The sequence below is a fragment of the Canis lupus genome, chromosome 7 (genome assembly GCF_011100685.1).
Source record: "Canis lupus familiaris isolate Mischka breed German Shepherd chromosome 7, alternate assembly UU_Cfam_GSD_1.0, whole genome shotgun sequence".
Lineage (NCBI taxonomy): Eukaryota > Metazoa > Chordata > Mammalia > Carnivora > Canidae > Canis > Canis lupus.
In genome coordinates, this window is record NC_049228.1 from 42,295,021 (window position 1) to 42,314,815 (window position 19,795).

At 53.1% G+C, this 19,795-nt stretch overlaps 2 protein-coding genes across 3 annotated transcripts; one reads left to right on the top strand and one right to left on the bottom strand.

Annotated features, from left to right (window-relative positions):
* The first annotated feature begins 9,183 nt into the window (after positions 1 to 9,183).
* On the top strand, positions 9,184 to 13,768 carry GBA (glucosylceramidase beta). Its single transcript, XM_038543130.1, has 11 exons — positions 9,184 to 9,368; positions 9,666 to 9,753; positions 9,977 to 10,168; positions 10,291 to 10,437; positions 10,747 to 10,880; positions 11,103 to 11,275; positions 11,508 to 11,745; positions 12,069 to 12,293; positions 12,912 to 13,075; positions 13,393 to 13,509; positions 13,599 to 13,768. The coding sequence occupies exons 1-11, from the start codon at positions 9,342 to 9,344 to the stop codon at positions 13,702 to 13,704; spliced, it is 1,611 nt and encodes a 536-aa protein (XP_038399058.1). The 5' UTR covers positions 9,184 to 9,341; the 3' UTR covers positions 13,705 to 13,768.
* Positions 13,769 to 14,237: 469 nt separating this feature from the next.
* Positions 14,238 to 19,222, bottom strand: MTX1 (metaxin 1). 2 transcript variants are annotated; one of them, XM_038543132.1, is made up of 8 exons: positions 18,692 to 19,222; positions 17,627 to 17,696; positions 17,428 to 17,507; positions 15,752 to 15,844; positions 15,433 to 15,615; positions 15,230 to 15,306; positions 14,684 to 14,838; positions 14,238 to 14,582 (listed from the first exon to the last, which is right to left on the bottom strand). In XM_038543132.1, exons 1-8 carry the CDS (start codon positions 19,205 to 19,207, stop codon positions 14,368 to 14,370), a joined length of 1,389 nt encoding a protein of 462 aa, XP_038399060.1. In that variant the 5' UTR covers positions 19,208 to 19,222; the 3' UTR covers positions 14,238 to 14,367. The 2 variants fall into 2 exon arrangements, with proteins under 2 accessions (XP_038399060.1, XP_038399059.1); XM_038543131.1 differs by having other exon boundaries at positions 15,752 to 15,859.
* Between the last annotated feature and the right edge of the window lie 573 nt (positions 19,223 to 19,795).

The following is a 19,795-nucleotide window of genomic DNA, read 5'->3' on the forward strand; positions in this document are numbered from 1 at the left end:
CCTTTATTTTGCTTTGTAATTCTCATGGCCACCAGCCACCTGGAATTATCTGTGTTTTGTCTCCATCTCCACTCAAATATAAGCGCCATAGGGCCAAGGACGTTAGCACTCTATTTGTTGCTGTATCCCCAAGACCTAGAAGAGTGTCTGGCATATATAAATGTTCAATGATTATTTGTTGAATGTGTGAATTGGGGAGCACATAGCAAGGATGCCTAGCCCTAGCAGAGGTGTCAGGAAGATGGTTCTGATGGCAGTGACGTTAAATCTCAGGCCTCAATGATGAAAAGGAGTACTTCATTTTTTTTCGAGAGAGAGAGGAGAAAAAGGAAGTACTCATGGTGAAAGGGAGAGCAGAGGTGAGATGAAATATGGCTTATAAGAGGAAATGTTGTTGGAGCATAAAGTGGAAGTAGACAGGTGAGAAATGAGGGTGGGACAAGAGGCCAGGTCCCATAACCTCTCTTAAGGGCAGTATGGGGCCACCAAAGGAATTTAGGAGAGAGAGAGAGAGGAGACTTCAGAATTTGTATTTTAGTTAGAAAATCCAGTTCTTGGGGAATGGATTGGAAGAGAAAGTAGAGGTTAAGAGACCAAGAGAGAGATGTTTCAGTAGTTTAGAAGAGAAATAATGGGGATAAGGATACAGAGAAGACAGAGTCAAGGATGAGCTCCAGATTCTGGGAAGAAGCAGTTGCATTCATGGGAAGAGAACACAGGAGGAAGAGTGGCTTGGCTGGAGCAGAGGATGATCTCATGATGGTCCTGCTGACGTGTCTGAGACACCCAGAGGAAAGATCTGGGGAGCAGAGTCCCATCATAGAGTCAATCCCAGGAGAAAGATTGGGATTGGAGGTGGAGATTTTGGAACCAAAAGCGACTAGGAAGCAATAAAAGCATGGGATTGTGTCCTGGAGGGAGCATGATGCATGGGGAGAGCAGCCTAGGACAGACCCTCAAAGGGACACCCATAGAAGGAAAGAGGAGGGGGTGCCGGCAAAGAGAAGGAACAGCCAAAGAAGTGGGGTAAAATCTCAACCAGTAGAGTATGGAGTCGCGAAAACAAGAGCATGCTTCAAGAAGAGGAAAGTCATGTGTCCCCTGAGGTAGAGTCAAGTCAAATAAGAGCTGAACATCACCCGTTGGACTCAGCAACAGAGATCATTAGTGACCTTGGCAAGCGATGCTCCTGAGCAGAGAAGGCCAGAGATGGCCTATGAGTGCAGGAAGTGCTGAAGGAGTTTGGCTACAAATCATATCATGTACATTGTTGCATTAAACCCTCACAAAAACCCTTGAGGCAATGCTTCTGGAGATGAGGGAACAAAGCCCAGAGAAGTCAAGTCACTTCCCAGTATCTCAGGTCTAGTGAGTGACGGAGCAAGGATTTAAGGCCCGAGCAGTCCTCCACGGTCCACACTGAAACAACCTTCCATCCTGCCTCTCTTCAAGGGAACAAGAGAGAAATGGTGGCGACCGGATCGGGCGAGGTTGGAGGTAGGGGTTTTGTGTAGAAGATCCTGGAACTGTACCCGGAGGCTGAGTAACAAACTCCTGATTCCTTTCTGAATTTTCCATGGAACTTTCCAGTTCACAGACATTCTTATCTTCTATGAGCCTCATCACCACCTTGCATGGGAGGCTCAGAGCAGGACGGAACACGAGGGCAGTTCCCTGGTGTTCAGCGTGGGAGCCTATCCTTCCTGCGGCCTCAGCTGTATCTCTGTTAGATCTCATTGTCTGCTCATTGTGTACAGTGAGGCCCCATCCTGTGCTTGCCTCTGAGGGAGGAGCTTTGAGGTTTCAAAGAAAAAGGAACCAGGAAATTTGCTCTGCAACCAGTTATCACCTTTGAGGAAGACTGACACACTGCTCAGGTGCCTGGGAGACCATGTGACGTGGCAGCTGAGAGCTTCCTGGGCTTCAGAACATATCTGAAATGAGGTTCGACTCTCTGCCACTTACTGCTCTATGGTTTCTCTGTGCCTCGTGCATTTCATTGGTGATGTGAAGTGGTCAGGCTAATGGTTGCCAGAAGCCTTCATGAAAGATTGGCAGCTGTTCTCTTGAGAAACTTACAGGATAGCATGCAGGGTACAAACAAGTACTTTCAGTTTGCCCCAGGCCTTCCCTCAATGCTAGGTGTATTGGTGAAGAGTTGGTGAATCAAACTAACTTTATTTTGCAGTATGCATATGTATCAAATCATCACATTGTACACCCTAAACTTACCAATTGTGATATGTCAGTTATATCTCAGTAAGGCTGTGGGGAGAGGGTTGGTTAATCAGATGAATCCAGGGACGAAACCACACCCTAGTGAGTAAGGGATGTGTTCTAGCTGGACTGATAAGGTTGATGGATTCATTCATCTAGTAAAAACTTTTTGATCTCCTGCTCTGCAGTGGGTGGAATGAGAAAATACCTCTCTTTGACTTGACTGTGGGGGTGACCTGGGCCTGAGAAGGCATCCCCTCCCTTGAGAGCTGGTCTGAGGCCTAAAGAACAGGTAGCCATCTCCCTCACTGGAGCTTGCATCTGAGCAAAGCCTACAGCCCAGTACAGGGAGGGCAAAGTGGGCTCAGAGCTGTGGTGCTGGCTCAGCCAAACTATTTTTGTACTTCTTGTCGCTTATGTTTCGTTCCCAGGTGCCCTCTCTGGAGTTCAACTAAGTCTTTTAAAGGTGCTGTGCAAAGGGGACTGAGGAGGGTGTCTAGGCCACCTCGTGCGCCCCTGGTGGCCACCGCCAGCAGATCTAGGTATTGGAGGGTGCCCCAGGGCAATGGTCTTCAGTCGCCCCCTAGGGGGCGTCCTGAAAACTTGCGTCTTTAGCGGGGACAGCTATCAGGAAGAAGGTAGTCTGAGAACTTTGGGGCACCAGGACAGGAAAGGCAGACATTCCAGAAAGCGCATTACTGTCCCACACGAGGAAAAACCATCTCTCATTCTACTTGACTTTGGAGTGTTCTGCTCAACAACATGGTCAAAGTAAAAATCGAATTTAAGCCTTTAAATTTGAGTAGGACTTTATCATATAATAATAAAGGGAAGATTTTTTTTTAAGATTTATATCTATTTATTCATGAGACACACACACACACACACACACACACACACGCAGAGAGAGAGAGGCAGAGACACAGAAGGCAGAAGGAGAAGCAGGATCCATGCAGGAACCCGCTGTGGGACTCAATCCCAGGACCCTGGGAACACACCCTGAGCCAAAGGCAGACGCTCAACCATTTGAGCCACCCAGGCATCCCATAAAGGGAAGTTTTACATGAAGCTTTTTGGGAGGAGAGGGGAAAGCCCAATAATTTAGCAGATCATCATGAAGAAGAAAGCGTAAAGACAGTCCTTCATCCTGAAATTATCGTATCTGTCTTCTCAGTATTTATCATAATGTCTTCTCAGTATTTTACACGCCTCCAGCTGTGTAAAATATGTTATTGAAAAGAGTTTCCGTGTACTAGTGCAGATCCTTGCAAAAGCAACCAACCAACCACAAATACGCAATACACTTTATGCTAACTTCATTGAGGTGTAATTTGCATACTATAAAAGTTTCTCCTTTTTTTTTTAAGATTCTATTTTTAAGTAATCTCTGTACCCAACGTGGGGATCGAACTTACGTCACATGCTCCACAAACTGAGCCAGCCAGGCGCCCCCTTAAATATTTTGATTTGTCATATATTTTATGTATTTGTAGCACAGTGATAATCACATATTGTGAAAATGACATATATTGCATATAAATTATTAATTCGTGGCCCGTTTTTGCTTCTATTAAATCCCATTTATTCCCTTTAGGTTAGCACAAGATCTGACTACATTATGTCTTTTAGATGATGGGACCTAAGCATTTACTTACTGAAAACATATTTTTTAATAAAATTTGTCCCATTACTCTTTCTTTATATTCCAATTAAGGTAACTGTTTATTCTTTTAAATTAGGTGTATAAGTAAATCCTCTTTACATTCATTTCAGCGGAGGAGAGAGTATGCTAGGAAATACTTGCTAGGGAGAGGAGGTGCTTGAGAGCTTTTGGGCTGAGACCTCCCAGGCTGGAGAGTGTGAAGCTTGCCCACAGAGCAAGAGCTGCCCAGGAAATTCTCCAGGCCAGCTCACTACTGAGCTGCATCCCCTGACTGATACCTTTGGAGAAAAGGATCCAGAAATGCTGCCATGCAGTCAGCACGTCCTTTAGAAGCCAAAGCAGGCTTCAGCTTGGTCGAGTAGAACACTCCATGAAGACAAGGAATGATTTAAAACAATATGAACACTGCAGGTTTTCTATTTTTTTTTTTTTGCAGGTTTTCAAAATAGCCAGTGTCTAGCATAGTGTCTGGGACACCAGAGGTTTTCCTGAAATATGTGGTGTGTGTCATGGGATTCTGAATATGAATCTGGTTTCTTCTTTTTAAAGATTTTATTTATTCATTTGAGACAGAGACAGGGAGCATGAGTGAGCAGAGGGAGGGACAGAAGGAGAGGAGCCTCGATGCGGGGCTTGATACCAGGACCCCGGAATCATGACCTGAGCTGAAGGCAGATGCTTCACTGACTGAGCCACCCAGACACCCCAAAATGTAATTTTTAAGGCTATTTTTAAAGCAATCCCGACACCTAGTGTGGCACTTGAACCCACAACCCCAAGATCAAAACTCACATGTTGCACTGACAGAGCCCACCAGGTGCCCTGGTGCTGGAGAATTTTTACAAACTGAAGGGTAAGGAGAAGAAACAAGAGACAAACTCTGTGCCTGCAGAGTGAAACAGGGCGGGGATGGGGGCTTTACAGCCTAGGAGCGATCGGGCAGGGCCGGATGTAGTATGTGCTTAATATATGCTGTGGAATGAATGAATTGGACGGCAGTAAGGTGTTGGGTGTCAACTGCTCACCTCCAGAGAGCAAGGCCCTTGCAGGAGCAGTGCTTTCTGGGGAAACAGGAAGTCAGGATGGGGCAAGTGCTGGCGTGGTGATGATTCACTTCAGTTCAACGCTTTGGCACCTGCCCACTCTGGGCTTGACCATCTGCGTGGAGTAAGACGTGCCTTCACAAAATGAAACACAGACCTCATCTATTCCAATATTTGGTGCCAGGCAGCGTACTAGACACACACAATATCATACTTAAAGCTCTCAACAAATATGTGAGATCGAGTTGCCACTACCCTCAAATGGCTGAGCAGGATTCCTTGGGGGAAGGGGCACAGATTTCCAGACACTGTCACAGTCAAGTACCCTCCTGGGCACCTGCCCCTGCTGCTTCGAAACAGACTTCAGAAACCCTCACAGGCTCTACTCATCCTCCTTTGGGCCATATCAAATGCCCTTTCTGCCCTGAGAGTGGGAACTGGGTCACTCTCCTCTCGGCCAGGAAGGTAGGACAGAGAAGGGCTATGAACCGGGTTAGTCACACACAAAGACTCACTGCTTCTTCTGGGGGCGAAACTGTTCCCAAAGAAGACTGAACTTGCATGGAGACTCAGGACTGCAAGCTCTGTGCTGCAATAAGATCGTGACTCCATATCGAGCCACTTTACAGTCAGAGGGAAGAGAGAATGCAGCTCCCAACTACCACAAATGATGCAGCCGAGTCTCCCACACTTGAGGACATCGCAGGTGTCAGCTCATTTGGAGTGCACTGGATATGGCTCAGTATGGTTAAGAAATTGCCTGAAGGTCAGTCAGCTAGTAAGCTGTAGAGCCAGGATCCAAGCCTGGCTAGCCTCGCTGATAATCGGCATCAGTGCTATAGGAACCTAGAAGAGAGAATCAATTTTGCCCAGAGTGTGTCTGGAAGTTTTCACTGAAATAATTAAAAAAGCCAAAAAGTGGGCAACCCGGGTGGCTCAGCGGTTTAGCGCCGTCTTCGGCCCAGGGCCTGATCCTGGAGAACGGGGATTGAGTCCTGCATTGGGCTCCCTGCATGGAGCCTGCTTCTCCCTCTTCCTGTGTCTCTGCCTCTCTCTCTCTCTCTCTCTGTCTCTCTCCTCTCTCTCTCATGAATACATAAATAAATAAAATCTTAAAAAAAAAAGCCAAAAAGGCACAACAAAGAAGCAGTTCCTGGGCACCCACTAGGGCTACCGACTCCAGGAGCTACCCTGAGAGGTGGTGGTATTGCCTCCATTCTATAGGTGAGCAAATCGGCTCCAAGAGCTAGAGCTGGTTGGTCACAGCTGTGTGTGTCACTCCCACTAAGCCACAGGTGCTGTGGTCCACATGGCATTGTGGACAGCCTCCATCTCACAACCACTGAAGATACAGCCGTGTATACTTTCCAGCTTCTGAACTGCCTCATACAACCTCCCTGTTCTGTGAGAAATGAAAACCAGTTGTGACAGTCCTCATCTGATGACAAAACATGTTGTCCCGCGATGTTGGTGACTCCCTCCCTCCAGTGATGCTGGCCCTATGCCCAGAGCCTGTACTCCCTGCTCTTCCACCCCTTCTTCTCTGTGAAGCCTTCCTGGGTCACTCCCAGCATGAAGGGTCACTCCATGAACACCTGGTAACTTGTCTTTATCTGTTTGGAATTTTTTTAGATTTTATTTATTTATTTATTTGAGAGACAGAGAGCATGAGCAGGGGGAGGAGCAGAGGGAGAAGGACAAGCAGACTGCGCTGAGCAGGGAGCCCAACATGGGCTTGATCCCAGGTCCCTGAGATCATGACCTGAGCCAAAGGCAGATGCTTCACTGACTGAGCCACCCAGGTGCCCCTGGCTTGTCTTTATCTATGACTACTCGTGTACCTGCCTGACTCCCCTGCCTCTCAACCCTCTGTAGGGCAAACTATACCTTAACTGATGTACCATAAGTGTTAAGGTTTGAAGCCGATGGCCAAGAAAGAATTTTTGAAATGTGTTTGGTGTGAAAAGATGGTCTTATTAAACTCCCAGATGGGACACCTGGGTGGCTCAGTGGTTGAGCATCTGCCTTTGGCCCGGGGTGTGATCCCAGGATGCTGGAATCGAGTCCCATATCGGGCTCCCTGCATGGAGCCTGCTTCTCCATCTGCCTATATCTCTGCCTCTGTCTCTCTGCGTCTCTCATGAATAAATAAATAAAATCTTTAAACAACAACAACAACAAAAAACCCAGAGATGGGACCCATGGGCAGGAAGAGCCACCCTGGGGTCCTGAAGAGTGGCCCATTGTAAACTTTCTTTTTTTTCTTTCTTTTTTTTTTTCCATTGTAAACTTTCAAGTTGGCAGAGGGTAGGTATAGTGTATGTCTCTAAGGGATTTTGAAGCGAGGTTTCCAGGATCTTGAAGGGGCTAGCTGTTGTTGGGAAAGGTCATTTATTACTGTCTAATAAAGCCTGAGTCATGAAACCCTTTGGACGTTCATTGGTGGGTCATATGCTTGGGTAATGGTCACCAACATGTATCTCGGGGGTGGGTAGAGATAAAGCAGGTTTCCAAAGGAATTCTTTTTTAAAGATTTTATTTATTCATGAGAGACACACAGAGAGAAGCAGAGACATAGGTAGAAGGAGAAGCGGCTCCATGCAGGGAGCCTGATATGGGACTCGATCCTGGGACTCCAGGATCACGCCCTGGGCCAAAGACAGATGCTAAACCGCTGAGCCACCCAGGCGTCCCTCCAAAGGAATTTTTATATGTTAAGGTAGACTTGAGTTGAGACTGCCTGTTGTCCTCAGCAAAATATTTTTTAATGATTTTATTTATTTATTCATTAGAGACAAAGAGAGAGAGAGAGAGGCAGAGACACAGGCAGAGGGAGAAGTAGGCTCCGTGCAGGAAGCCTGCAACTGCTGAGCCATCCAGGTGTCCCTCAGCAAAATATTAACATCTAGGCAGCTGAGTCCCTAGAGGAATGTCACTCTGCCTGTTTCAAGGACCTGTCAATGGGCTGCAGGTAGAAAGGAAATTTAATATTTTCTTCTGCCTTTGTTTCCCACGTCATTAATCATCTCCCAGTATACTGGGGGTGAACATGTTTTCTTAGTATCACCTTTCTTAGTATTACTTTATTTTTTATTTAAATTTAATTAGCCAAAAAAAAAAAATAAATTTAATTAGCCAACATATAGTTCATACTTAGTTTCAGATGTAGTATTCAATAATTTTTCAGTTGCATATAACACCCAGTGCTCATCACCTCAGAAGCCCTCCTTTATGTCCATCCTCCAGTTACCCCATCCCCCCACCCACCTAGTATTGCCTTATTTTTCTCTTTAATGTTTAAATTTATTTTTTTTATTTTATTCTTTATTTATTTATTTATTTTTTATTTATGATAATCACACACACAGAGAGAGAGAGAGGCAGAGACACAGGCAGAGGGAGAAGCAGGCTCAATGCACCGGGAGCCCGACCTGGGATTCGATCCCGGGTCTCCAGGATGGTGCCCTGGGCCAAAGGCAGGCGCCAAACCGCTGCGCCACCCAGGGATCCCTATTTTTTTAATTTTTTTTAAAAAAGATTTTATTTATTCATGAGAGACACAGAGAAAGAGAGAGAGGCAGAGACACAGGCGGAGGGAGAAGCAGGCTCCACACAGGGACCCCAATGTGGGACTCAATCCCGGGACTCCAGGATCACGCCCTGGACCGAAGGCAGGCGCCAAACCGCTGAGCCACCCAAGGATCCCTATTTTTATTTTTTAAAAAGATTTTATTAATTTATTTGAGAGAAAGAGAAAGGGAGCACAAGCAGGGAGGAGGGGAAGAAGGAGAAACAGACTCCCCACTGAGCAGGGTGCCCCATGTGGGACTTGATCCCAGGACCCTGAGATCACGACCTGAGCCCAAGGCAGACACTTCCCTGACTTGATGCACCCAGGAACCCCTTAATTTATTTTTTAAGTAAGCTCTGTGCCCAACATGGGGCTTGAACTCATGACCCTGAGACTAAGAGTCGTGCTCTATCAACTGAGCCAGCCAGGCATCCCATCTTTATTAGGTATTACTTAAAATTTTTTTCTCAAGAAAGCAGAGTGCCTGCTGTGGCTCCCAGCATCAGGGACTTGGGAGCCTCTACTTCACTTTGCACTCGGATCTTTGATTTAGATTCTTCCTGAGGTTGTCATCCAAATGTGCGTTCCAGAAGTTCATAAGACCGGTAGTCAACAGCCAGCAGGAAGCAAGCCGCCCTCTACAAGTATGGTTGCAGTTGCTTCACTTCCTGTATCATGTGACTCGCCCAGAGTTATCACATGACCCATTCACTCCTTTCTGCCGGAATTAAACCTGCAGGGTTAATCCGGTGTCTATAGTTACCGCTGGCACCTGCATCCCTGTTTTTATTTAGTGGATCCTCTATCCTTCCGAGGCTTGGGAACGCTGCTGTCCCCTCACCTGGTGATGGAGCTTTCCAGTCCTCCCAGAGAGGTAAGTGCTCCCAATTGGTCTTGTCACGCTGCTTCTGGAATCCTGGCCTTCCAGACTCTGGAATTCAATGAGTGACAGTCTCTTCCAACCCAGGCGATCGTGGCCCTTTGATGGAGGGGTAGGTGGGAAGAGGGGAGAAGAGCCTGGTTGGGGTGGGCAGCACCCAGTGTCTGTGGGCCTTGTGCTGTCCCAGTTAAAGGAAGGTGGGAGACTGGGCTGTGGGCACGCGGCCCAAAGGGGAGCCGCTGGGGGACAGAGAGGGGCCTGCCTTCCAGCCACTCGTCATTCTGTTCTCAGGACCGTCTCCAGCCCCTGGGCAGGGTAAGCATCATGGCTGCCAGCCTCATGGGATTGCTTCTACTTCAGGCAGTATCATGTGTATCAGGTGAGTGAGTCATGTAGAGCCCCGGGCTTCTTCTGCCTGAGGGTCCTTGGTCATCTTCCGGTATACTGGAGCTCCAGTAGGTGTTCCATAAACCCTTTTGAGTGATGGGGACCCACCTTGGGGTGGGGGCACAGCGAGAGGGTTTTTGAGATCAGGATCCCAACCAGCATGTCCCTTCTCGATCTTCATTCTATAGCCTCGACTTGTGCTCCTTCCTTCCCAGGTGCCCGCCCCTGCATCCCTAAAAGCTTTGGCTACAGCTCAGTAGTCTGTGTCTGCAATGCCACATACTGTGACTCTCTTGACCCCCTGGCCCTGCCTGCCCCTGGCACCTTCAGCCGGTATGAGAGCACACGCAGCGGGCGCCGAATGGAGCTGAGTCTGGGGACCATCCGGGCCAACCACACGGGCACAGGTGACTCCACCCCTCACCCCCAAATGCAGGTTGGGATCTCCCTGGAGCAGAATCACACCGGTGACCACCACACTTTCCTCCCTGGGGCACTGAGACCCTTCCACCGCCTTGCGTGTTCTCAGGGCTACTACTGACCCTGCAGCCAGATCAGAAGTTCCAGAAGGTCAAGGGATTTGGAGGGGCCATGACAGATGCAGCTGCCCTCAACATCCTCGCCTTGTCACCCCCTGCCCGGAATTTGCTACTCAAATCCTATTTCTCTGCAGAAGGTGAGGAGAAGGGGAACATGATGACATAGTGCGATTGACACTTTGACCTTTCCATTGACCGTGACTTCCACCCATCCCCAACATTTGGGTCCTCTCTTAATGCCCAGTGAAGTAAGATTGTCCTGCCTGACTCTCACTGAGTGCTTAGAGTTGCTGAGGCTCAGAAGGCCTGGCCCTACAGGCTCAGCTCGGGAGCCCAGGCTCCCTTTGCCCTACCTCAGTCATAATTTAGGACTGGTAAGTGGCAGGCTAGGTCTCACGTGCTTCCAGTGACCCAGACCCTCATAGCTTGGCCTGCCTTTTCTACAGGAATCGAATACAACATCATCCGGGTACCCATGGCCAGCTGTGACTTCTCCATCCGCACCTACACCTATGATGACACCCATGATGACTTCCAGTTGCATAACTTCAGCCTCCCTGAGGAAGACATCAAGCTCAAGGTGGGTACTTGGCCCTTGGGGAGTTGATGGCTGCTGGGAGAGAAGCCTAAGGCTACAGCAGTCTGCAGAGAGAGCTGGAACCTGCCTGCCCCCTGCTCTCTGTTGTGTTCAAGGGGAGGGGGTGGGCAGGGCGGGGGCCGATGGTTAGGCCTGATGCACTGGTTGGGCCAGTCTGTCCATGTTACAGTTCTGGGTATCTCTGCCCTCACCTCCATTCTCTAGATACCCCTGATTCACCAAGCCCTAGAACTGGCCCAGCACCCTGTGTCACTCTTCGCCAGTCCCTGGACATCACCCACTTGGCTGAAGACCAACGGGGCAGTGAATGGGAAGGGGTCACTCAAGGGTCAGCCTGGGGATCTCTACCACCAGACGTGGGCCAGATACTTTGTTAAGTAAGGGAACTGCAAGGCCATGGGGTCTGGACCAGATCCCCTCTTGGACACCCTCATCTCCGCCCCACCCCTGGGCCTGGGTCACCCCCATATCTGAGTCCTCAGGTCACCTTTCTACCTCCTGGGTCTTTTGGATTTGGCCTGCCGGTTCCCCCCACCTCGATGGGCTTCCTATTCTCGAGTCTCGCTTGCCTTCCTTGGCTAGGCACACTCACACCCTCTCCCCTGCTAGGTTCCTGGACGCCTATGCAGAGCACAAGTTGCAGTTCTGGGCAGTGACGGCAGAGAATGAGCCTTCCGCAGGGCTTTTCAGTGGATACCCCTTCCAGTGCTTGGGCTTCACCCCTGAACACCAGCGAGACTTCATTGCCCGGGACCTGGGTCCTGCCCTGGCCAACAGTACACACCATGACATCCGTCTGCTCATACTAGATGACCAGCGCTTGCTGCTGCCCCACTGGGCCCAGGTGGTAAGGCCCAGGATCTCCAGGGCTATCCCAGTGATCCCGAATCTGGCATCCAGGTGGCTGGCTCCTGTAGTGTCTTCCCTGCCCCAACTCCTGACTTCTAGAATTTCCTGGGCTGGAGCCAGGCACCCTGGTGGCTCCCTGGGGTGCTGATAAGGGCTGACAGGTGCTGACCTTCTCTGCGTCTCCAGGGCCCCAGGGGTCCCTCTAGTTGCCTGCATCCCTCTGCCCCTTCCTCTGGTCCCCAGTGCTGTTTCCAGAACCCTCCATGCCAGGCTCAGCTTTGGTGGCCCCTTCCCCAGGCATCTCTGACCTTCCCTGTACAGGTACTGGCAGACCCAGAGGCAGCCAAGTACGTCCATGGCATTGCTGTACATTGGTACCTGGACTTTCTGGCTCCAGCGAAAGCCACACTGGGGGAGACACACCGCCTGTTCCCCAACACAATGCTCTTTGCCTCAGAGGCCTGTGTGGGCTCCAAGTTCTGGGAGCAGAGTGTGCGGCTGGGCTCTTGGGACCGAGGGGTGCAGTACAGCCACAGCATCATCACGGTGAGCCCCCAGCCCCTCCTGCCGAGCAGACCACCACAGACCCTCTTTCTCTCTCTCACCAACAGAAGGCCCCTTCCCCAGCTGGTCCAGCTGATTTTCTCTTTAAAGGTTTTTTTTTTTTTTTTTTTTTTTTAATTTTTTCTTTATTTATGATAGTCACACACAGAGAGAGAGAGAGAGAGGCAGAGACACAGGCAGAGGGAGAAGCAGGCTCCATGCACCGGGAGCCCGACGTGGGACTCAATCCCGGGTCTCCAGGATCGCGCCCTGGGCCAAAGCCAGGCGCCAAACCGCTGCGCCACCCAGGGATCCCCTGATTTGCTCTTTAGGGCACATGCTGGGATGTCATGATTCCCTATGGTGCCTTCGCCTCACAGTTATGCATACCCTGTTACCCTCCCTTAATGCCTGCATCTAGGGCAGTCACATTTGCCATGATCCCTCAGCTTCTCTTTTGATGCCTCTGTCCTCACCATCCCTCTCCTTAGGTATTGAGGATGTAGGGTGCCCCTCCCAGGGCCAGGGCACCATTGTAGCTTGTTTCGCTTGTGCACCCCTTAACTATATCCTCCGGGGACCCCATGTGGAGCGTTTCTTTCTGCCCTGCTCCCACCCCAGAACCTCCTCTACCATGTGGTTGGCTGGACCGACTGGAACCTTGCCCTGAACCTGGAAGGAGGGCCCAACTGGGTGCGCAACTTTGTCGACAGCCCCATCATCGTCGACATCACCAAAGATGTGTTCTATAAACAGCCCATGTTCTACCACCTTGGCCACTTCAGGTGAGTGGAGGGCAGGTGCCCCGACTCCACACCAGGCCTGGGATCTCCTGCACTGGGCTTATGTGGCCCCATGCAGACATTTAGGGTGGGAGCTGGGGAGAGGCACCGCTGTCCCTCCTGCCCCATCCAGGCGGGAAGTGAGCAGGTGGCAGCCGACAAGCCCTGAATACCCGATGCAGGGGATGGGAAGGGCTCTGGGGTGGGCAGTGGGTAGAGACTTCTCAGGTGAGGGGCTGACAGGGGCTGCTCTCAAGGGAGTGGGCTCCAGCCCGGAGGGGTGAGGCTGGAGTCCCTGACCATGCTTGTTCCCACTTCAGCAAGTTCATCCCAGAGGGCTCCCAGAGAGTGGGGCTGGCAGCCAGCAAGAAGAATGGCTTGGACACTGTGGCACTGACACGTCCTGACGGCTCTGCAGTTGTGGTTGTGTTAAACCGGTGAGAATGGCAGGGCCTGGGAATTGGGCTGGGGCTGGGACGGCAGCTTTGGTGGCCCAAGCGCTCAGCCTCTTTCTTTCCTTCCCCAGGTCCTCGAAGGATGTGCCTCTCACCATCAAGGACCCTGCCGTGGGCTTCGTGGAGACGCTCTCTCCAGCCTACTCCATTCATACGTATCTGTGGCGTCGCCAGTGACTGGGGCAGATGCCCAAGCAGGGCTGGGGCTCAGCTGGGGCATTAAAAGGACAGTTGGCTCCCATGCTGTCTGTGGCTAAAGAGGACCTAGGAGGGCTGGGGTGAACATAGGTGATGTAAGCCCGGGAGCAGTGGTTTGGGTGACTCACTCTCCCCCAGCTCATGCTGGGGGGGCAGGCCGGAGGGCTAGAGGCTCCTTGGGAGAGGGCAGGGAAGCCCCAGTAGCCCTACCCCCAAGCTGTGTGAGTGTGTGCTATGTGCTCGCTCCCATGGAAACTGGGCCCAGGCCCAGGGTGAGCTCACCGTCTGTACAAACACAAGCTAGGGGTGGGGGTGGCTAAGGAACGCAGATTAGGAAGACCAGGCCCCAATGGGGAGCTGGGTGCCTCTCCTGGGCTGAGCAGCAGCAGGGATGGTACAAGGGCACAGGCAGCTAGGGAAGCTGGGTGCCAGCAGGCCTGCTCAGGTCCCCTGATGACCCCCTGCACCCCACCTAGGAGACATGGTGGCCCCTTAAAGAAGAGAATGTTTGATTCCAGTCAGCGTGGACAGGTTTATTATGGGAGCAGCAGCTCACTTCCAGCCGTACCAACAACAGGGAAACACAGGGGCCTCTGGAATGTACGAGAGTAGAAAACTCAGTCCTGAGAGCATGAGGACAAGTCATTCGTCTTCATCCTCCTCAGCTATGCTCAAGGACTGTGTGCTAGGGGCCCGAGCAGGTGTGGCCCGCTGGATGGAGACAATGCCACTGAGCAAGGCGTAGCCCACCATGGCTGCCAGTCCTGCCAGCACAGACAGGATCTGGTTCCGGCGCCGGTATGGTTCCTCCTCCGTCTCTGGGCCCACTGGTGTCTGGCGTGCGAGTGGCACGTCAGCTGAGGAACAAGGAAGGAAGGTGGGCAGGAAGGCTACATCCTAGACCCCCGCCCACCCTCCCCAGGGCTCGTGCCTACCCTTTCACCTGTCTGCCCCTTACCTCCATCCCAGGGGAAGTAGAGGCTGAGGATGTGTGTGCAGTACGCACAGAGGTTCTGCAGCCCCCGCAGGTGGGCTTGCAGCTTTCCACTGGGCAGCTTGGCCTGCAGCAGCAGGGCCAGATAGCCAAAGACAAAGGCATCCAGGGAGGCAGGGCTGGAGCAGAGAGAGAAGGGGCGAGGAGAGCATTAGAGGAAAAGCAAGCCCAGGAGGTGGGCTCTGGCAGCAGAGGGCCCCCGGGGGAGGAGAAGACACCCAGTTCTGGGCCTGGTGTGGTGAGAGCTCCCCAGGTGGCGCCAGCTTGGCCCTGAATGGGACTCTATCCTGAGGCTGCATAAAGGGCCCATTGAGTGCCCCACCGCCCTGCAAGCCCCTCCTGTGCCTGGCGGCCCTCCCACCCCACACACACACAGCCCCACTGTCATCAGGCCCAGGGTCTGTACCGAGGACCTCTCGTCCAGCGCCTGAGCCACCCCAGTCCCTGTGGCAACATATGAACCCGTATCTTCTCCCAAACCACGTATATTTGCCCTGAAGACAGACTCACGCATCTCCAAAGAAGAACTTCTGAGAGCCCAGGCGCTGAGAGAGCAGGGTCAGGCATTCCCGGGCCTCTTGGTATAGCTGTAGGGAGGACATGAGGCAGGCTTGTGGCTGTGGGAACAGAGCTACCTCCCATCCCAGGCATCCCCACTCTTGACCATCATCTTTGGGGCTCCTCTCCTACGGAGCCCCCTGCCCCAGAGGTACCTCCTTCTCCAGCTCTTCCTCATTCTCTGGGCTGTGCTCCCCGCACAGCAGCTGCAGCCGCTCCATGAACTGCCGCTGCATGCGGCCGGGAAGGAAGAAGTTCAGGGGAAAGGGTATAGCCTCCGCGTACCACTTCCGGGTCACTTCCACATAGTTCTTGGTGTCTACCCAAAAAGTATGTATCTGGATCGGGCAGTAGGAAGGATGAAGCAGGTCTGAGCCAGTGCACCTGCCTTAGGGAGGCCTTCGTGGGTGTCGCTGACTCCCCCACCGCCCCCCACCAGCCACAGCCACTGGAGGTCCAGGCGCACTCACTCACCAGCACCGGGAGCAGCTTCTCCTCCAGCAGAGACATGAAGGCCAATGTGTCTGCCCCTTGCCGGGCCGACAGATCATAATCTGCATTGTACTTCTGTGGAGGAGACGTCTATGAGGTGGACACGAGGAGGCTCCAGGGGGCACTTCCCCAAGGAGAGAGGCATCCTGTCCAGCACCACCCTCTTGGCCTCTGAATATAGCAGAGGCAGAACAAGCACTTCTCCCACTGAGGCCCCCCTGCCTGGGCCCATACTGCAGCCTGTTGCTGTTGGCGGAAAGCCTGGGCCTTGGAGCCTGCTGGCCATCAAGGTCGGGTGCCCACTGCCGGGAGGGAGGAAGGCCCAGCCACAAACCAGGAGCAGCTCCCGGAGCCTCCACGGAAAGCTGGCAGCACGCCTGCTGACAGCCACTTTCTAACAGGGACTTCCCCTGTCTGTATATCACACGGCTGGCAGAGTCGAGCTCAGATGCAGTGTGGCCCTCAGAACTAGGGGACGCCATCCCCATGCCCGGGCCCCCCTGCGGGTTCTCTCAAAGCCCAGGACTTGGCTATTTCTTCTGTGCCGCCACCACACACGGTCTGACCGTACCCCAAGTCTCAGTCTGCCACGCCTTGGTAGGCTCCAGCGTCTGGTCTCCAGCAACCTTCTCCACATCCTGAGGAAGGTCTGTCCCCACATAACCTCTGGAACATGATCCTTAGAAAACCATCTCTCGGGACGCCTGAGTAGCTCAATGGTTGAGCATCTGCCTCTGGCTCAGGGCGTGATCCCGGGATCTGGGATGGAGTCCCACATTGGGCTCCCTGCATGAAGCCTGCTTCTCCCTCTGCCTATGTTTCTGCCTCTCTCTCTCTCTCTCTGTGTGTGTGTCTCTCACAAATAAATAAATATTAAAAAAAGAAAAAAGAAAAAGAAAACCATCTCTCTGAGCCTGTTTCTTCCCTGTGGAATCTTCTCTCACTGTGGCTGTGTTAGGAGAAAACTGGAAACCAGAAAGGCTGTGCCCAGACATAAAGAGTCAAGGCAGAGGTCCTGTCCCTGCCAGGAGCTCTGCCTTCTACCTGGGTCCTTTCCCTCCATGCCTCCCAAGCCTATACTGAATCCTCGAGTCCTTCACGTTTGGGAAAGCAGAAATGAAGAAGAGGCCCTATCTGACTAGTATTCTGGTGAAAGAGGAGCCCTAACTAAGCCCCCTCGCTCTACAAACAAGGAACTTACATCCCTGAGAGGTGAAGGGACTTGCCCAAGATCATACAGGCAAGGTGCCCCTGTTCGTCCTGTAATAACTTTCTCAATGTCCCCATGCTGGCTCTATGTCTTGCCCATCCTGAGCCCCATAACTCAGCCTAACTCGGTCCCTGAGAGGACAGGAGCCACCTCTGGGGGCCTCATTTGAGCTGATGTTGTCCTCTGCCCTCCTTCCCCTTCCCTATGTCATCTGCCCACTCACCCCTCCCTGCCCAGCAGGCAAAAGGCACTGAGCTTCCAGAGGCCTCCCCAGTGCCCCAGCTGAACACCTGGCCAGCAGCACTGTGTGTGCCTCTCCCATCGGACTAGGTTCTCCTTGAAGTTCTGGGTCACCTGCATCCAGCTCAGCTTTATCAATAAACGTGTGTTGTGCTGAAATGACTGAACTCCTCTCACTGGCAGCCCTCCTACCCACTGAGCCACCTACCTCTTTTCGAAGGTGGGTGATGATCTTGTGTGGTACCGAGATGACCTCTCCATGACTGGTCCGAAGGGCAGGCAGAGTTCCTGACATTGAGAAGACAGGAGGCCCACCAGACCCTCAGCTGCCTGTCCATATGAACGTGCAGCATATTCCTGCCCGTCTCCTGCTCAGCTCCCCTCACCCCCCCGGGAGCATAGGGTACCTGAAGGGCTTTGCCAGGGGTTGGTAATCTTGTGCACCTTGAGAGGGGCGCCAGTAAACCTGGCATAGGTCTGCAGGGAAGGAAGCAGAAGGCAGACAGGCCCCCACAGGGGAATCAACAAGAGAAATAACACTCACTGAATTCCTTCTGTGCTACGCTTAGTACTTGCCTCACAAAAGAGGTGGACATCAGCTGTTTCACCATGGGCAACACAGGCTCAGAGAAACCATGGACCTGTCTCTAATGTCAGGTCTGCCAGAAAGAGCCTTCCCCCATCTCCTCTGCTGCCATCTCCCTGATGTACGCAGAGCCTCCCAACTTCTTCCTAACTCTCGTACATCCCTTTTCTCAGGAGCACTGACTGTGTCCTTCTTTGGGAGTCTCTGTGGCCTGTTCCTACTTAAAGCTTAGCATCAGAACACATTACACAGTAGGCGCGTTTGCTAACGTGTCTGCCTCTCTGCAAATAACTACAGGGTAGGAGCTAAGTCTTATTCATCTTTGCGTGCCCAAGTGTGGTATTTGGAAGAGGCCCAACAAGTGCTTATTAAATGAAGGAGTGAGTAAACGAATGAAGTGAACTAGTCTGACTCCAAAGCTCTTTCCACAGAATGTGCTGGTGAGCTTCTTGGTTCAATAAATCTCAGCAAATGCTGTTTAGTGAGGCGGGGGGAGAAGGAGAAAAGGGAGCCTGAGAAGACAGGAATGCCAAGCCTGAGAACCCTGAGATCGTCCGGACTCAGTAAAGCTCTCGATGGAGAAACGGCTCAGAGACCACAAGGGATCGCTCCAAGGTCACACAGCCAGTAAATGAACAATGGACGAGCAAGGACTAAGACCTATTTCCTGAACCCCCGACCAGACCTCTTGCTCTGGCTGCACAAAACCCGGGCTGTTAAGCCATAGGGCGTTGAGCCCCTATCGGCCGGGCACAGCCTTTGATTGCCTCAGTTTCCCCCAGTGCGCCCGTGCTGAGGCGCCCTGGCAAAATTCGGACGACCGGTCAGTTCGAGTCCCTCCCCAGTCCTCCAGGGCGCAGCACAGGACAACGGCGCCACCCCTCACCAGCACGGCCAGGCTGTCCAGGTCCACTGACGGTAGCCCCCAGCCCCCCGACCAGCAGTACAGCTCCATGGGCGCCGCCATCTTGCCCGCCCTCTGGCCCGGAAGCACCTCCCCCGGCGCTTCCGCCCGCCCCCGCGCGGCCCCGCCCCCCCGCCGCGCCCAGAGGGTCGCCGGGGGCGGGGGCAGGAGGGAGCCCCGAGGCGGGGCGGGGCTGCGCGGGGCGGGGCTGCACGGGGCGGAGCCGAGGGCTTCGGGGGAGGGCGGCCGCCGCCGGCACCAGAGGCGGCTCCCGAAGGGGGGAAGGGTTGTCGGCCGGGCCCTCCTCGCGGAGGCTGAGCGCCGTGACTGCGGCGAGGCCGGGAGCCCCGAGGGCGCGGCGGGTCCCGGCGAGGCGGGTCTTGTGCGCCCGGGCCGGCTCTGGGGGCTCTCGCAGATCTGCACGCGGCCTGGGCCGCGCCAAGGCCCCGCGGGGCTCGGCCCGGAGCAGGGGCCGCGGGGGGGTCCCCCGAGCCGCATGTTTTCCACAGCGCGTTATGTTTGGAGCCGGCCCCGCGCCGCCTGTCGCCATGGAAACAAAACAGGGGCGGCGGCGGCCGGAGCCGGGTCGGGCTGGGGCCTGGGTGGGGGAGGGGGTGGGGCTCGCGGCCGTTGCCGTGGTGACGGGAACCGAGGCGCCCCTACGCTTCATCCGGGTCATGGCCTGCCCGCCAGTGCCCCCTGTGTTCCCGGCCCGGCCCCGGCCCCGGCCCCCGGCCTGCGCCCTGGTTCCCTCTTGGCCCTGCTGGCCCTTTGCTCGTTCCAGAGGCCTTCCTTCCAACCTCTTCACTGGCCACTGTGTTCAACTGGCCCTGCGGTTCCTAGCGGAGGCCTCCACGTTTCCCTAGGAAAGAGGCATGTGTCGGAGGACCCCCACCTTAATAAAAAGTACTTGCTTCGTCAGAGCAGCAAATTTCAAGCCATGTGGGCATCCCCTGAGCACGATAGCAAGCTGGTTTCCACCACTCCCTTGGCATCCTTTCCTGCCAGCTGTGGAATAAGGCCCACTGTCTGACGCTGCCCCGGCCTGGGGTTCTTGTCTTCCCCAACTGTAACTTACAGAAAACA

What these genes read in the sequence shown, in the direction of transcription:
- GBA (XM_038543130.1), top strand. Translation starts at nt 9,342, where the DNA reads ATGGAGCTTTCCAGTCCTCCCAGAGAG. An exon ending in AGGAAGACATCAAGCTCAAG is followed by an intron (nt 10,881 to 11,102) that starts GTGGGTACTTGG and finishes TCCATTCTCTAG; the next exon opens with ATACCCCTGATTCACCAAGC. An exon ending in TGGGCCAGATACTTTGTTAA is followed by an intron (nt 11,276 to 11,507) that starts GTAAGGGAACTG and finishes CTCCCCTGCTAG; the next exon opens with GTTCCTGGACGCCTATGCAG.
- MTX1 (XM_038543131.1), bottom strand. Translation starts at nt 19,207, where the DNA reads ATGCGGCTCGGGGGACCCCCCCGCGGCCCCTGCTCCGGGCCGAGCCCC. An exon ending in CCCCTGGCAAAGCCCTTCAG is followed by an intron (nt 17,508 to 17,626) that starts GTACCCTATGCT and finishes TCTCAATGTCAG; the next exon opens with GAACTCTGCCTGCCCTTCGG. An exon ending in AGGAAGAGCTGGAGAAGGAG is followed by an intron (nt 15,307 to 15,432) that starts GTACCTCTGGGG and finishes TCCTCCCTACAG; the next exon opens with CTATACCAAGAGGCCCGGGA.